Source organism: Melitaea cinxia, chromosome 15, assembly GCF_905220565.1.
Source record: "Melitaea cinxia chromosome 15, ilMelCinx1.1, whole genome shotgun sequence".
NCBI classification, from domain to species: domain Eukaryota; kingdom Metazoa; phylum Arthropoda; class Insecta; order Lepidoptera; family Nymphalidae; genus Melitaea; species Melitaea cinxia.
Window position 1 is genome coordinate 3475528 of NC_059408.1, and position 18864 is coordinate 3494391.

The 18864-nt window shown below is 40.5% G+C and overlaps 1 protein-coding gene across 1 annotated transcript; it reads right to left on the minus strand.

Annotated features, from left to right (window-relative positions):
* Positions 1-969: 969 nt before the first annotated feature.
* LOC123660332 (H/ACA ribonucleoprotein complex non-core subunit NAF1) lies at positions 970-18449 on the minus strand. The gene is made up of 5 exons (XM_045595434.1): positions 18037-18449; positions 8571-8731; positions 6497-6603; positions 5596-5732; positions 970-2116 (listed from the first exon to the last, which is right to left on the minus strand). The coding sequence occupies exons 1-5, from the start codon at positions 18408-18410 to the stop codon at positions 1519-1521; spliced, it is 1377 nt and encodes a 458-aa protein (XP_045451390.1). The 5' UTR covers positions 18411-18449; the 3' UTR covers positions 970-1518.
* Between the last annotated feature and the right edge of the window lie 415 nt (positions 18450-18864).

Consider the following 18864-nt stretch of genomic DNA (forward strand, 5'->3'; position numbering starts at 1 on the left):
TTGCCCGGTTGATTGCATTTATTGTGTGTTATTTTTTATTGTAATGTCAGCAGTGGTCCGATCATATACTTAATCGAATAAATGTCATTTGCATTTATTTTAATTTTTCCTCTACCAAAAGAAAAAACAATACCGCGCATTTTATAAATAATTCATTTTATTCTATTTTCAAATTTTATTTTATTCACTGCCATTTAATAAAATGACAATTGTTTTATGGCACCACTGCTATCAAATTGAAAGTATCCTTTTTAAATTGTTTTTTTATCTCGTCAAAACTTTTGTAATTTACATATATTATACGTATTTTATATCATCAACCGAATGTTCCGTTCGACGAGATTAAGTTTTTTTTAAAGCAATTATACTCGAGGTGTTTTATAACAATGAAATCAAATATTATATTATTCAGACAACAAATTGAAAAAAAAAATGTTTAGTTGTAATGTGAGATGATTTTTATAGTCTTGTATTGTGAAATGGCTATCATTTTACGTTGTGATCATGTGAGTGCAAAATTTTTTTTTAATTATTTTAACCAGTTTCGTTGACTATCGTCAATATAAGGGCAGCAGAAGTAATAACGTATGTTTAGTTCTGCATAGTCCAAGAGCAGTATTTTTTAGCTGTAGTCTTTATTATTATAAACTTTTTTTTTTATTATTTTAACATTTATGAAATTCGATCGTTAGTTAATTTCTAACAATGAAATATTTAATAAAGAAATCACAAAATAATTCTTCTTTAATTTTTCCTTTTATTTGTTTTATTTTTAATACAATTTTTACATTGTTTGAAGTTTGGGAGTAAAATATTTATTTTAGATTAAATATAATTACAACACTTTTAATATTGTTTTTATTTATCAAAATAAAATAGAAAAGTAATAGTGGCTAAAAGATTTACGGCAGAAAGGGTTCAATTTTATTTGCTGAAAAAATTGGGTAAGAGAAAATAATACTCGCAAGATAAACAAGATGCCTTTTAATTAAAAAAAAAATTATAACTACATACAATAGTTTTACAGAGTTTTGTTAAAATAAGACTTATTTCAGATGAATATCATTGGAACATGAACTAACACTTGTTCAATACATTATGGCAGTCTGTAACTATTATATAATTCGAATTTCCCGTATTTTTTATTTGCTGCCAGTAGTTTTTAGTTGTAAGGACAAAATTTCTGTCTAGACATTTTCTCTATACAACACAAATACTTTAAAACATAAAACTCAAGTGCATATACAATAACATTAATGCAAATTCACGCTTAACCAAAACTGTTTTCTCACTTAAAAAAGAAAAAAAATCAATACATATACAAAACATAGTCTATTTCTAATTTTTTTTATTACTGTATAAAAATATACTCAAATAAAAACCTTATTGAACTCCGTATTACATTTTATTCGTTATAAATATAGATATTTGGATAAGCAAACTAGTTTTGTTAAGCACAGCACTAGCTATTGACTAAATGTATTAATTTGTAAGATCTCAAGATGTTTTCAAATATAATTACGTGCTTGGAGGCGGCGGCGGGGGACCGTGGACCCATTGAGGTAACTGTCCGGGCATATTACAGTAATTAGAACCGAAAACTGGGAGATTTTGATTGAAAGGGGGCATATTCATTGGAGGTAACCCTTGCATCCTAGGGTTTCTATTAAACGGGAGCCTATTCATCATATACGGGGGTGGTGTGGGGATGAAAGGGGCAAACATGGGGTTAAAGGTTGGAGGGGTAATGTAAGCACCACCAGGGTCTACATTGGGATGTGGTGGGGGGGTTCTCATCTCTTGGTCGGTCCAAGGTTTTTGAGCCCTCGCAAATTGATTGGGATATCTTCGGAAACCTGGAGCTGAACCGCGACCTCGACTCGAACCACCAAATCTACTACTCGATTCTGAAGGTCGATTTCGTCTCGCTTCTAGCATTTTTCTAGGAGGGGTTTTAGAATGCTCTCCAGTGTCAGATGAATCTTGCTGTTTATTTTGTTTTTGATGGTCTTTTTTAGCCTTGTTTGCTTTGCGTTCTTCCTCGTCATCCGAATAGTCGATGTGGTTTGGTGGAGGCTCTATATCGTTCAGCCATGACGCATCAGAACCCTTTGCTCTGAAAAAGAGAATAATTGAAACAGTAAGTATAAAAGTATGGGATGTAAAATGAAAAGCTTTTAGTAAAAACTATATGAATAAAGAGATGTCCATCTCTAATAATTGTGTTTGCTCGCAAACAAAAAAAACTGACTTCAAATACATCGACAAGTAATACAACGTAAGTAGACGATAAAAATTAACAAACAAACGAATTTCGAGGGTTTTCCTCGATTTCTCTGGGATTCCATCATTAGATCCTGGTTTCCTTATCATGGTACCACACTTGGGATATCTTCTTTCCAACAAAAAAAGAAATATCAAAATCGGTTCATAAACGACGAAATTATACCCGAACATACATAATATATATATATATGTTGCACCAACTTTTTTTCAATATAACTTTGATGAGTAAGTAGGGCTTGTCAAGTACTATAACATATATTTTTTCGGTGATTGTAGGTCACCAAGAACACTGAAAAAATTAAAGATGAAATATTTACTTATTAATAATCGATGCTTGTAATTATTTAAATAATCTAAAAAAAAAATACGGAATATACTCTAACGTTTCCTACAACCTCATTTTGGATTTATCTCTTTAGCTCAATTATTTTTTAATATATCGCTGTTTGACGGATAATCATACATATAGCCATATTTCTAGATTAAAGCGGAATACGGCACTAAAATTCATATAAATTGCATACGCACATCTAGTTGATACTATAACATGAATTTGGATAGAAGTTTTCATTGGGGGCCGACTCACAATACTTATCCTGCTATACTTATACTTATACTCTTTGAACTAGTAGTCATTAAAATATATATGTATTTTAATGCCGGTCTTTATTGAATGTGCCCACTTTGTAGAAACGCTGACAGACTAACAAAACAAAAAAAAAAAAACCAAACGTGATTACCCACAGCAAACCAAAAACAATACTATAAAACCAGCACTAAAATATGTTTAAATTTTCTCTTTCTCCATGTAGAAGGATCCGAGCTTAATCTACTATATATTTTCTACAGTGAGCAACAATTACCATCAGGTACGGTGGAGAGACCAATAAGGACAGACATCCAAACCGGAAAGTGAATTAGGACATTATTAATAAACAAACATATAGTTAATTAAAATTAATTAAGAAAAAGTCTTTAATTATTTTCTGATTCTACTGATCTGATATATTATATCTATATTGAGTAGATAAATATCATTAACAGTTATGAAAGTCTGTCTTTCCAGTTCGACCAGCACAAATTTCACGGGTATGTGATAAACATATTCAATTTGGTCGCACTCCGAACATTTTATAGCACTTTCCCCACAAGGTAGGCAACGCGATGCCGGTGTTTGCAGGCGTATATAAGCTACGGTAATGACTTAGCATCGGGTAAGCCGGACGCTGGCCCTGAGCTGGTTGTGGAGCGACTCACTTCATCAGCGCAGAGAGGAAGACGTAGCTGGTGTGGCGGCTGCGCGGCGCCACGAACACGGCCGCGCCCTCCGCCGTAACGACGAGCTAGTAGCACGAGGCGACTCACTTCATCAGCGCAGAGAGGAAGACGTAGCTGGTGTGGCGGCTGCGCGGCGCCACGAACACGGCCGCGCCCTCCGCCGTAACGACGAGCTAGTAGCACGAGGCGACTCACTTCATCAGCGCAGAGAGGAAGACGTAGCTGGTGTGGCGGCTGCGCGGCGCCACGAACACGGCCGCGCCCTCCGCCGTAACGACGAGCTAGTAGCACGAGGCGACTCACTTCATCAGCGCAGAGAGGAAGACGTAGCTGGTGTGGCGGCTGCGCGGCGCCACGAACACGGCCGCGCCCTCCGCCGTAACGACGAGCTAGTAGCACGAGGCGACTCACTTCATCAGCGCAGAGAGGAAGACGTAGCTGGTGTGGCGGCTGCGCGGCGCCACGAACACGGCCGCGCCCTCCGCCGTAACGACGAGCTAGTAGCACGAGGCGACTCACTTCATCAGCGCAGAGAGGAAGACGTAGCTGGTGTGGCGGCTGCGCGGCGCCACGAACACGGCCGCGCCCTCCGCCGTAACGACGAGCTAGTAGCACGAGGCGACTCACTTCATCAGCGCAGAGAGGAAGACGTAGCTGGTGTGGCGGCTGCGCGGCGCCACGAACACGGCCGCGCCCTCCGCCGTAACGACGAGCTAGTAGCACGAGGCGACTCACTTCATCAGCGCAGAGAGGAAGACGTAGCTGGTGTGGCGGCTGCGCGGCGCCACGAACACGGCCGCGCCCTCCGCCGTAACGACGAGCTAGTAGCACGAGGCGACTCACTTCATCAGCGCAGAGAGGAAGACGTAGCTGGTGTGGCGGCTGCGCGGCGCCACGAACACGGCCGCGCCCTCCGCCGTAACGACGAGCTAGTAGCACGAGGCGACTCACTTCATCAGCGCAGAGAGGAAGACGTAGCTGGTGTGGCGGCTGCGCGGCGCCACGAACACGGCCGCGCCCTCCGCCGTAACGACGAGCTAGTAGCACGAGGCGACTCACTTCATCAGCGCAGAGAGGAAGACGTAGCTGGTGTGGCGGCTGCGCGGCGCCACGAACACGGCCGCGCCCTCCGCCGTAACGACGAGCTAGTAGCACGAGGCGACTCACTTCATCAGCGCAGAGAGGAAGACGTAGCTGGTGTGGCGGCTGCGCGGCGCCACGAACACGGCCGCGCCCTCCGCCGTAACGACGAGCTAGTAGCACGAGGCGACTCACTTCATCAGCGCAGAGAGGAAGACGTAGCTGGTGTGGCGGCTGCGCGGCGCCACGAACACGGCCGCGCCCTCCGCCGTAACGACGAGCTAGTAGCACGAGGCGACTCACTTCATCAGCGCAGAGAGGAAGACGTAGCTGGTGTGGCGGCTGCGCGGCGCCACGAACACGGCCGCGCCCTCCGCCGTAACGACGAGCTAGTAGCACGAGGCGACTCACTTCATCAGCGCAGAGAGGAAGACGTAGCTGGTGTGGCGGCTGCGCGGCGCCACGAACACGGCCGCGCCCTCCGCCGTAACGACGAGCTAGTAGCACGAGGCGACTCACTTCATCAGCGCAGAGAGGAAGACGTAGCTGGTGTGGCGGCTGCGCGGCGCCACGAACACGGCCGCGCCCTCCGCCGTAACGACGAGCTAGTAGCACGAGGCGACTCACTTCATCAGCGCAGAGAGGAAGACGTAGCTGGTGTGGCGGCTGCGCGGCGCCACGAACACGGCCGCGCCCTCCGCCGTAACGACGAGCTAGTAGCACGAGGCGACTCACTTCATCAGCGCAGAGAGGAAGACGTAGCTGGTGTGGCGGCTGCGCGGCGCCACGAACACGGCCGCGCCCTCCGCCGTAACGACGAGCTAGTAGCACGAGGCGACTCACTTCATCAGCGCAGAGAGGAAGACGTAGCTGGTGTGGCGGCTGCGCGGCGCCACGAACACGGCCGCGCCCTCCGCCGTAACGACGAGCTAGTAGCACGAGGCGACTCACTTCATCAGCGCAGAGAGGAAGACGTAGCTGGTGTGGCGGCTGCGCGGCGCCACGAACACGGCCGCGCCCTCCGCCGCGCCGCGCGCGCGCGCGTGCTCCGCCGAGTTGAAGCGCACGCAGTAGTGCGGCTCCGTCACCTGCGAGCGCGCATTCTATGTCATTGTAGGCATTTCTTTTATTGTTAATAATAGGCTTTATTTTATTAAATAAAAAATTAAATGAAATTTATTTTTTTATTTAATTAAATTAAATTTAAAAAAATGAGTTCAGACTGAACATCTTATCGCTTCAGCCTAATACAGTCTACTGCTGGACATAGGCCTCCACAAGTTCGCGCCAAAAATGGTGTGAACTCATGTGTTTTGCCCATAGTCACCACGTTGGGCAGGCGGGTTGGTGACCGCGGGGCTGGCTTTGTCGCACCGAAGACGTGCTGCCCGTATTTGGCCTGTGTATTTCAAAGCCAGCAGTTCGATGGTTATCCCGCCATCGATCGGCTCTTTATGTTCCAAGATGGTACTGAAACTGTGTTATCCCTTAGTCGCCTCTTACGACACCCACGGGAAGAGAGAGGGTGGCTATATTCTTTACTGCCATAACCACACAGCATGAATGATTAAAATAATATTTTTAAGTAAACATACATATTATGTCACCTAAAAATAAATTGTAATAAGATTACTTCAAACTTTTCATAGTAATAATGAATGTGACAAACAGATATTTAACAAACAAAACAGATATTTAAATTTTACTTAAAAATGAAATATTAGCCCTGGCAAATCTTAAATACTTTAATAAATTTATGACATCGTCTCAAAAACAATGTTGTATTGAAAAGACATTAACCTTATTTTTGTTTTCAACAATGGCAAAATAAAATGGATTAAGTAATACTTACAGGTCCAAAAACATCAAAAACTTTTCCTAAGGCTCTGGCTCCATTGTCTAGAAAAAGAATGCTATCCAAATCTACCACTGTAGAGTCAGATATTGCTCGTACTATAACTGGAAAAATAACATTTCATTTATATTATTAATAGTTTTTTTTTTTTTTTTTTTGTACAACTAAATCAGCAAACAAGCGTATGTCGCACCTAAAGGTAAGCAATTACCGTAGCCTGTAGACAACTGAAACACCGGAAGCATCGCAAATGCTTTGCTGATCCTACCCCCAATCCACGAACAACACAATTTTCTGGTCACCTTACAATAGGAACACGATACAGTTTAAAAGCAGTACTATTTAGCTGTGTGTATCTTCTGTAAGGTCAAGGTACTTCCCCAGTTGTGTTGTTCCAGATTATGAGCAGGATATTTGCTGCCGTGCCCTACATAAGTTAAGTTGTATTCCTATTGTAATAATTTAAAATTTATTAATTTTTTTCAATTTTGGGAGTTAAATGATAAACTAAATTATGCACAAGGATAAAAATAAATGAAATACAGACAAACTTGCAATAGATAATTAATTATAAACACAAGCATGCTCTAGGCATGTTGAATATTTATTAAGATTGACATTCTAATGAGTTACTTTCTAATTTCTATTATTTATTGGTAAATAACTAAATTTTTCCTTAAAATGAAAGTTACCAAACAAAGCAGCAATAATTATAGAAATTATAAAAATAAGAATATCATCATAGTTTTACCTATATACATTTTGTTATTTTTGAATACTTCTTAAACTCTGCTATTTAAGTAGTAATTAGTCACCATTCTCCCCTTTAATTATTTAGTACTTGGATGACTGAGCTTATCTCAGTATTTTTAATAAATCGTGTTTTATGGAAATTGATGAAATATTTAAATAATATTTTTCGATCTTACTGGCATAATAATATAAAAATATGAACTGGTTATTAAAATAAAAAATCATGAGTGCAATTAGATAAAAAAATGTGGATTTGAATTAGGGGCTTCTCATTTAGGTATGGGCCGATGTCCCACCTGAGCTATTAGAACCTTGTAGATGGTGGCAATGGCAATAGATAGTGGCAAAATTTACCTCCGTATACTAATGATATTGTAGCAGTTTGTCATTTCCTAAAACACGGATAAAATAACATTTCCTAAAAATGGATCCTAGCTAGATCGATTTATCGCCCCCGAAACCCCTTGTATACTAAATATCATGAAAATCGTTAGAGCCGTTTCCGAGATTCAGATTATATCGTATACATAAAATTCTCGTGTCACAATGTTAGTTAAAATACTCCTCTGAAATGGATGTCTAAGAATCGGCCAATGTCTATTTTTCATACCCCTAAGTTATAAAGGGTTCCCCCCTAAGGGGGTAATAACATATATGGCAAAACAACATTTGCGGGGTCAGCTAGTACATATATAAACGTATATGCTGAGTGGTTACAGCAGTAAAGAATATAGCCACCCTCTCTCTTCCCGTGGGTGTCGTAAGAGGCGACTAAAGGATAACACAGTTCCACAGGTGGCAACCTTGAAACTTAAAAAGCTGACTGATGGCAGGACAACTATCCAACTGCTGGCTTTGAAATACACAGGCCGAAGACGGGCAGCAGCGTCTTCAGTGCGACAAAGCCAGCCCTGTGATCACTATGTCCAGCAGTGGATTGTAATGTCATCGTGGCTGAAGTGAGATACAAAAGATACTCATTTAAAGGTATTAAATTAGGACCACTTAAAAACATAAACTAGTACAGATTTAACAACAATATTTTACAGTTAATGGCCAAGTGATTTTTTTTTTAAAGTTGCCATGTCATGGGAAAGGGCAGTTTCATTTAAGAAATAATTAATTTTATCAAACCAATATAAAAAATTATGTAAATGTAAATAAAAACTAAAAAATAATACTCTTATGTATGCAAGTGAGCACTTATGCGTAATGTACTTTTATATGGTAAAATGTTTAATAAAATTAATTTACTACCAGACTTTGTCAATATCATAAAACTTGTATAATATTAATCATATAATAGTAAATTAAATACCTAATCTATCAACTACACTGATAATAGTTCCAATTTTTGTGGTTTCTTGTGCTGGAAGACTAATGGCAAGATCTTCTATGGGTGGCAAATCGTCCAGCCCGAGCTCGCCATGCACCTTCGGAGGTTCAAGCTTGCCACGGTTGCTGCCATCTAATTCATCTCTATAAACATAAATATAAAAATATAAATGGTTATTTTAATTTATTTGTGCAGTTATTTGTAAATATCATCTAATAGAAAATTACTTCACTCAAGTTGGCTTCAATAATACTTATGTATCGCCTGTAAAAAAAACACTGATTTGTGTAGCAGAGAAATCTGCCTTTCAGTGTTATTACCCATAAAATTGTATCATTTCTCGAATTAAAGAGGGTAGGTGAGAGTCAACACGTGCTAGTGTATCTTTCCTATTATTTGGTGAAAATTTTTGTGTTTATTGTTGAATTTTGTATACTGTGCCGGTTTGTTTTGAATAGTAGTGCTGTTTTTATTTTATGTAATAAGTGGTAGTTCCTAATATGGAGTGGGACGCTTCACCTCCTCCTGATGGGGGAGGTGGCGGCGTTGGCGGCAATAAAAGGCACTTGTCAATGGATCCTGATCCTGAAAGTGTAAAGAAAGCCTCTCCTCCGTCTGCCTCTGTGCAAGACACTTATACTGATCCAGATTTCACAGGTAATAAAGTTGCTTATAATCAGGATGATAAAGGTCCCTTTTCTGTTCATATTTCTAAATTGGAATCTGTGCAAAAATCTGGTCCATCCATTCGCCTTCTCAATTTCGCACAGTTCCTTCATAAGAACTCCATAAATGGAATTGTTAACGGAGGCATTAAAAACCTAGGCAGAAATAGGATTTCTGTAGATTTTTTGTCGGCTGATCTAGCAAATTTATTTGTCCATAATCCTATTCTATCCGCAAATAACTACGAGGCTTCTATCCCACAATATCAAGTCACGAGGACTGGCGTGGTCCGCTCTGTCCCCATTGAATGGTCTTTATCAGATATGGTTGAGGGAATGGAATACCCTCATAACTGCGGTAAAGTCATCAAAGCTCGTCGCCTAAATAAAAAAAGAATTACCGATGGAAAACCTGAATGGATACCTACTACTACAGTTGCCCTAACCTTTCTTGGACAGAATTTACCTGAGAGAGTTTTTTGTTTTCACGCATCCCTTCCTGCTTCTTTGTACCAATTACCGATCATCCAATGCTTTGCTTGTTGCCGTTTCGGTCACACTAAGGGCCAGTGCCGTTCCACCCCCCGATGCTACAAATGTGCTCAACCTCACTCTGGCGAAACCTGCTCTGTCTCAGATGAAAATGTCTCTTGTCTTTTCTGCAGAGGCAATCATAAGGCTACAGAATCTTCAAAATGTCCGGAGCATGAAAGGCAAAAGCAAATTAAACTAATTATGACCAAAGAGAGTATTGGTTACACAGAGGCTTCATCACGTGTCCCTCATCTGCCCCGGCTATCCTATGCTGCAGCTTCTCAAGCGTCGCCTAGGCTAGAGCCCTCTCCTCAAGTCACTTACCGATCCCAAAGCTCTCCTACAGACCCTTCTCCTCAAATCACTCACCAATCCCAAAGCTCTCCTACCATTCCCTCTACCTCCTACCGTAAAACGGTGTTCAGTACTCCTCGTCCTAGTACCCCTTTGCGCCCCTCTTATGATGTTTATGCTCATTCCTCCCTCACCAACTCTCCTAAATCTACCATGCCTAACGGTTGTGCTTTTCCTAATCCCCAAATGATTGAGCCGACCCCAAATTTAACTCCTAACGATAATTTAATTGAGATTTTGGTCTGCGCTCTTGTCAACATGATCTCTAAGTTTGGAGACGCTTTACCGAACAATGTCCTAAGTTTATTGCAAACTTTTATATCTACTTTAGTTAATAAAAATGCTGGGTCGCACGATCATTCAATGGAATTGTAGAAGTATTCGAAATAAAAAACATGAACTAATTTATTTAATCAATAAATATAAACCTGCAATATTTGCTCTTTCAGAATCTAGGCTTCAGCCTCATTCTATATTTAGAGTACCTGGCTACTTGTGCTTACGTGATGACAGAGATGATGGCTATGGAGGGTCCGCTCTTCTGATTGATAGAACTGTTACCTTCTCGCAAATTCATATCCCTTACCATGGTCCTGGTTTTCAAGTAATTGGTGCTAAAATATTTAATGTATTATTTTTTTCAATCTATTTACCACACCCTAGTTCAGCATTAATTTCAGAATTAAACAATATCTTATCCACATTTTCGTCTCCTCTTGTCATCTTAGGAGATTTTAATGTTCATCACACACTCTGGGGTTGCGGTAAATGTGACTCAAATTCCTCATCACTGTTGTCATTTTTTGATAATCTCAATTTATGTGTCTTAAATGATGGTACTCCGACAAGAAGAGGTGCCCCGAGTGAAAAACCTAGTGCAGTTGACCTCTCCGCGTCATCTCCGAGTTTAGTCATGTCCTTCGTGTGGATGGTCTTACCGAACTCATTCGGTAGTGATCACTTTCCCATATTAATAAATTTTGATTCCGCTCCTAATAAATCGGCTCCTCTCCCTCCTCTCTTAAAATACCGAACTCAGAAAGCTGATTGGCGTAAATTCTCATATTTTCTTGATTCTAAAATTGCTACCCTTCCTCCGGTCTCTGACAATAATTTTTTACTGTGTTATGATCTGTTTATTTTGTGTCTAACCTCTGCAGCTGATGAATCGATTCCACTTAAAAATTCTTTTCTAGATAAAATACCTTCGCCCCCATGGTGGGACTCTGAATGCACAGATAGTATTCGGAAACGCAAGGCTGCTGAGGTTACCTATCTTTCTGATTTATCGATGATTAATTACCTAAATTTACAGAAAACAACTGCTAAGACTAAGCGCTTACTCTCAAAGAAAAAGACTAGTGGGTGGCGTAACTTCTGCGAGTCTTTGTCACCGCGAGCTCCTGCCTCGCTTGTGTGGAGAAAAATAAAATCTTTCAGACAAATTTTTCAGGATGATCGTATCGTCTCTTCTAATGATTCCTCTTACTGGTTGCCTAACTTTGTTAATAATCTAGCTCCTCCCTATGTTCCTTCTGAAAACATTTTTTTATGTCCTCCCTCTTGCATGGCTTCCGAAAGATTCAACGATTCCTTCTCTTTAAATGAACTACTTTCTGCCCTTGATGGACTTAAGGATTCTTCGCCTGGGATCGATGGTATCCCATACTCCTTTATTATGAAATCCCCCACTTCTGTTAAACTATATCTGCTTGATATCTTTAATTTAATCTATAGCTCCGGAATTGTCCCTGATTCGTGGAAAACTCATATTATCATTCCTATCCTAAAACCTAATAAAGACCCCAGGAATCCTTCTTCATATAGACCAATTGCTCTTTCATCTGTTATGACTAAAATTATGGAACACCTTATTAAAAATAGATTAGAGTGGCTTATAGAGAGTCGAGGCCTATTGTCTAAATACCAATTTGGCTTTAGGAAGGGTATGGGCTCTTTAGATAGCCTCAGCATCTTTACCACCGATGTTTGGCGTGCCCTTAGCTCTGGGAAACATGTTATTGGTGCCTTCCTTGATATCTCATCTGCATACGATAACGTTGAGCTCCATATTCTCCGTCAGAATATGTTTAACTTAAACTTGCCGATGAAAATGATCAATATTGTTTTTAATCTTTACTCTGCCCGATACATCACGGTTCGCGTCCAAGGTTTATTACTTCCAAAAAGAATAGTCTGGAAAGGGCTTCCTCAGGGCTCCGTTCTGAGCCCCCTTTTGTACAATTTGTATACTTACGACCTTGACAAATCGGTCCTCTGTTTTTGCAATATTCTACAATATGCTGATGACATTGCTCTTTATTCTTGTTCTTCAACTTTTTCCGAGGCCACTTCTAGACTTAATTCTGCCCTGTACTACTTAAATAATTGGTTAAATGATCATGGTCTTACCTTGTCTGCCCCAAATGCTCTGGCATCGTTTTCACTCGAAAACGCTCTGTCCCAGATAGCATGTCTCTTCACATCAATAGTCAACCTATTGCCATTCAGAATCACGTAAAATTTTTGGGAGTCATACTGGACTCCAAAATGTCGGGCGTTCAACATCTAAATTATATTTCTAACAAATGTGAAAAAAATATTAATATTCTAAGATCTCTCTCGGGCGTTAGATGGGGATCGCACCCTTATTCGCAGAAGTTGTTGTACAATGCGATTATACGTAGCCATTTTGACTATGCAAGTTTCGTTTTGGAACCATGTAATAGGGTTGCTCTCTCATATTGGACTAGATTACAAGCGAAATGCCTACGAATTATAGCTGGAGCAATGAAAATGTCTCCTACTAATGCCCTTCAAGTGGAATTGGTTGATCCTCCTTTACATCTCCGCAGACAGTTCTTATGTGACAGGTTCCTTATTAATGCCGTACAAAACTTTTCTCACCCTTTAATTAATAAGCTCCATGATCTCAATCAGCTTATTAATAATTCAAATTTTTGGACCTATAAAGATAAACCCCCCCTTACTAAATCTTTTCTTAAAATCAACATCAATGGTATATATCAGTTTGACAAAAATACACTATTCACGTATAGCTACGATTCCTTGATATATCATCCTAGAATTATCCTGAACCTAGGAATTACTAAAGAATCACCTGGCGCCGCACTTGAGTTTAATAGAATAATCGATTCGGACTGGTCAGAATGGTTACATTTCTTCACTGACTCATCTAAAATTAACCCCGAGTTAAACGTTGGTTCTGCTGTCTGGATTCCTAAATACAATATTATCTTGAATTACAAACTGCCTCCTCTCTCCTCAACTTTCTCAGGTGAATGTATTGCCATTTTGGAAGCTGTCTTGTATATTGAATCTCATGGTCTTAATAAATCTGTAGTATTCACTGACTCTCGAAGCTGCCTCCAGGATTTATTGAAAAGTCCATTTCATGCTAAAAATAATCTTCCCATTACTCTAAAGATAAAAGAAACACTGTTCAAATGTCATCAGTCGAATATTGAAGTAGCGCTTGCTTGGATACCGAGCCACAGCGGTATAACAGGTAATGAGATGGCAGACATATGTGCAAAAGACGCCATTCACCTAGGCTGCGATAAATATAATAAATGCTTTACCCGAGACTTTAGAAGTTTGGCTAAACAATGCCTGGATAAATCTTGGGATAGATTATGGCAATCTTCAAGACTAGTTACAGGTAAATATTATGGCAATATCCAGCCGTGTATCCCTGTCAAGCCATGGTTTTTTAAATACTCCGACCTAGGTAAAATAACTACGTCGATAATTATCCGTATACGATTGGGTTTCTCCTGCACACCTGTGTTCTTAGCTAAGTTACGCATTCGTGATAGTTCCTTATGTGAATGTGGCTTGGAGGAAGGATCTCTCGATCATTTATTTTTTAATTGTCTGAAATTAACTGTATCACTATATGATATGCTTCCCAAAAACATTCCGCGGCCGGTCAATGTTTGTTTTCTTCTAACTTTAGTGCCATCTTCTTTTTGTGTTGTCTTAGCTAAGTTTATTAGAATCAATGATATAAAATTATAATTTACCAATAAATTAAAGTTAAATAGTCATGTCAAATATTTTCAACTAACTGCAGTTTAAGCGGCTTATCCCACTATTGTACTGTCAAAAACGGACCGTTTCCGGACTTATACACTTTCAGTAGGTACTTGTCATTGGCAAAATCATCGGCGAAAAGCTGATGGAGCCATAGTCTTTAAAAAAGAAGAAGAAGAAGTATCATTTCTCGTTATAAATGTGTAAAAGACAAGATGTTCAGCTCAGCCTATTGCAGTCCATTGCTGGACATAGGCCTCCCCAAGTTCGCGCCAGACGTCCCGGTTTTCCGCAATCTTCATCCAGCCTACACTGGCATCTTACGTAGATCGTCGGTCCAACGGGCCGGAGGACGTCCTACACTGCATTTGCCAAGACGCGGTCTCCACTCCAGGACCGTCTGCTCCAACGGCCATCAGTCCTGTGACACAGATGACCAGCCCACTGCCACTTAAACTTGCTAACTCTGTGGGCTATGTCGGTTACTTTCGTTCTCTCGTGGATAATCTCATTTTTAATCCTATCTTTGAGAGAAACCCCAAGCATAGCCCGTTCCATTGCTCGTTGAGCTACTTTAAGCTTGTGGACTAGTCCCTTCATCAGTGTCCCCGTCTCGGCTCCGTATGTTAACACAGGCAGGAGGCATTTCTCGAAGACTTTTGTCTTCAAGCAATGCGGAATCTTCGAAGTGAAGACTCGACGAAGCCTGCCAAACGCCGCCCAGCCCAACTGAATCCTCCTGCGGCCTAGTTGGATAGTATGGCCTAGGTCTAGGAAAATAATCCTGAACAACTTTGAGAAGGGTACCATCGCCCGATACCGGTATCGGTATGACTTGGTTGTTAAACATAACTTTCGTTTTGTCCAAGTTCATACAGAGACCGACACGCTGGGAGGACGCGTTTGGCCTAACTCATCCAACGTCTCCGCAAAGATGAAAATATCGTCGGCGAAACGAAGGTGAGAGATGAATTCACCGTTGACGTTGATGCCTCGTTTCCCCTAATCCGAGTTCTTAAAGACATCCTCCAGCGCAGTGGTAAACAGTTTCGGTAATATTACATCTCCCTGTCTTACCCCACGCTGGAGGGAAATAGGTCTTATTCTATGGTCCTGGACATGAACGGTCATCGTCGCCGCGTCGTACATACATTTCAGTATCTCGATATATTGCCAGTCGATATGACATCTCTGCAGAGAGTCCAGGACAGCCCAGCCGGCCTAGCATGCATACAACGAGATATCTCTTGACGAGAGAGAGAGTTAATGTCTACATCGAGTATTTTCTCGATTACCCTAACATGCGCACTACGAGAGACAAAATTCTCTTCCGAAGACTTCGCCTTGTCGAGTAGAGAAACATTATCAACCATAATCCCAACTGAATATCATTCTTATATCTTATGTCGTAAAGTTGAATTTACAAGGTTATTGACCAATTTCAAACGAGTGACACATGTTTTATTTAACAATGTTCTCGGCTTTTTGGCTAAGATAAAAAGTGTATATCTAATTTAAAAAATCTAATATGGAAAATAAAACGGCGTAAGTAAATGAATTTAATTATATATGTAAAACAATATGCTCGTGTTGTGCTTTATATTTTGTCGCACATTAGATAATTGTAATTCTATCACGCAGTTTTTTTTTTTTTTTTTAATTTTTAAAATTTTTTGAATTATAGATTTTTTTTTTTGATTATTGATTTTACTTTTATTCTATTTAATTTTATTTTTAGTTATTGATTTTTTTAATATAATTTTGTTTTGTTTTTTATTCTGAATGTTGTCTTGTCTTGTTGTACTAACCCAATATGGACTTATACTTTGGTCTGAAATAAAGTATTATTATTATTATTATTTAGAATAAGAAGCAACAGGGCGCAAATACGTTTTTTGTGTCATTATATGGCACACTTCACTCGACTTTTCGCATTTCCCGCTCTTCGTATACCGAAATTATATAATTATAATAGGGAAACGCCATGGTATACAAAAAATAGGCACCCGGTTTTATTTATTTTTTATTTATCGTCTTTCTCGTCGATAATATTGAAGACGAGAAGTTTCTCTTCCTAAAACGACAAAATTCGACAAAATTACGATGTCATGTTAGCTTCCGTAGAGATAAATATCACAGATCACTAAAATTTAATGATTATCTCTTCTTGACGTAACGAGAAGAGTATCGCGTGCACGCATGTTAGCTACTGTAGACATAGAGAGATAATACGAGAAAAGGGGTAGACAAAATTTTGTCGTGGCGCGCATGCTAGGCCTGCAGGTCTCGACAGAGTCGAAGGCTTTTTCGTAGTCCACAAATGCCATACACAGCGGTTGATTACATTCTTCTGTCTTTTGAATAATCTGCCGAACAGTATGGATGTGGTCTACGGTGCTGTAGCCATTTCGAAACCCAGCCTGCCTGGTGGTTGGAATTCGTCGAGTCTTTTGGCGATACGATTCGTAACAACCATCGAAAACAGCTTATAGACGTGGCTCAGAAGTGAGATCGGTCTGTAATTCTTCAACAGAGACTTATCACCTCCTTAAAGAACAGCACCACCACACTCCTGGACCACGCCTCCGGCGTGGTACCTCGGTGGATGACGGCGTTAAAGGGTCTTGCTAAGGCTTTTAGGCCAGGTCGCCCTGCGGCTTTAAGGAGCTCAGTGGTAACTCCGCAAGCCCCCCAGGCCCTTCCGTTTTTAAGCTGCCCAAGCGCTGCACTAATAAATCGAAAAAATCGAATCGAACTCTGGGATACACTACAGAAGGCTTCTCCCCAATGGTCTTTGGAAAATTTTGGACCCCCTATTCTGCTCAATCAGAGTAGCAATCTCTCTCGTATTTGAGCAGCGAGGTCACGGCGTACAAGTTTCCGTATTCTCTTGGAAAGAGCCCTCTCTTTTGGCGAAGCAGCCGGCAACTCGCGCCTCTTCCAAATCAGATCCAAGGCTTTGGGAGAAAGTTTGGTCTGCTTCGTTGACTTTGTTGGTGGAAAGTGTCTGCGACCCAGTGAACACACCGTCTTCACGTTATCGGTAGTTTCCAGCGAATCGAATCGGTTTTGGAGTTCCAATTGGAATTGCTTGGAGCCACATAGTATTTGGGGCAACGCAGGTAGGAGAGTAGATTTCATCAAGCGGGCCCGCTCTTTTCGGAGCCATATATTCAGAGCGCCCCGTACTAGCCGGTGGTCGCTGCCGGTGTTAAATCTGTTAACCACCATGATGAAATCTATCTCGTTCCTCATCACAGTATCGGGGCTATGCCATGTTCACCTCCTTTGAGGGCTTCTTCTCAAAAAATAAGTTCATCAAGAAGAGCTGCTTCGATTCGAGAAAGTTGACATGCATCTGCCCCCTGCAAATCCTGTGCCACAATCCGTGTGATCCGATGCTCGATCCGTCGCGGTCTTGTACTCCTACTTTAGAATTGAAGTCTCCCATAACAACGCAGTAGAAGGTCAAAGTAGTGCCATGTATGGCCCTTGTAATGTCTTTATATAAGGCTTCGACTTCATTGCCAGAGTGTGCCGAGGTCAGCGTATATACTTGTATCATTTTCAGGGAGTACTTGTCAGTGAGTTTAAGTACAAGGTACACTAACCGGGTCAACAAACTGCTGACTTCTACAACGTTGCTAATGTGAGTCTTGTGGACCAGAAAACCGACCAGCTAGACAAGGTGACCATTGATGTTTTACCCGTACACTATCACATAAAAGAACAGTTTCTATTCTGACATGACTGATAGACAAGTAGTATGATGTTTTAGTGTATATTTTGTGCTTTAATAAAATTAATATTTTAATTGAAGCTGATAAAAAATGACTTACCCGCTAGATAATTCTTCAATATCTTTTACAGAATCTACATCACTGTCACTAGAGTCATCTGAACTGGAGTCAGAATCACTGTCCAAATCTCTGTACTCGGTTACATCGTATTCCACGATTCCACTCTCTGAGCTATCAATTATCATGTGTCTTGTAACCCCGACATCACTCTCACTACCTTCCGATAGTGGACCGTGCGCACAGGCATTGATAATATTATTCTTTAGCACCATCTCACTGAGTTCCACAGCATCCGAATCTTCATTTCCCATATTGTCATTCGATCTCGTGTCTTCCGAGTCGGATTCCGAGCCATATTCGGCAATTAAACTCAGCGACACGTTTTTATTGTTACTCTGATCAAGGTTTTCCATTACAATGAACAAACAATTCCGCGTGGACGGCTAAGTTACAACGAATTTATTGTACTGTTTCTATTCTATTTATTATATAATATAAAATGTAAACTTCCTAACTTCAGTGGCGAAGTATATCACAATGCAATTGTATTATATAAAATAACATAATTAACTTTTTAAACGGAATTAAAACAGCGTATTATCGTTAAATTGCAGTAAAACAGCGAATTCTAATCTGGGAAAATGTCACTTGACTAATGACAACTTGAGTTTGAGTCACAGAGCACAGTAATCATACAGTAATACTTAGTTACTATAAGACCAGAATATAAGTGTATAATCTATGGTTACTTACTGTTCGAGTTGACGTAAAGCTGTAGCGCCAACTTCAAAGTTCAAACTGTTTGTTTTTTAAGTTTTTATACTGTTTTGTTATAGACAAAATTGTGCCTAGAAAAAGAGGAAAATG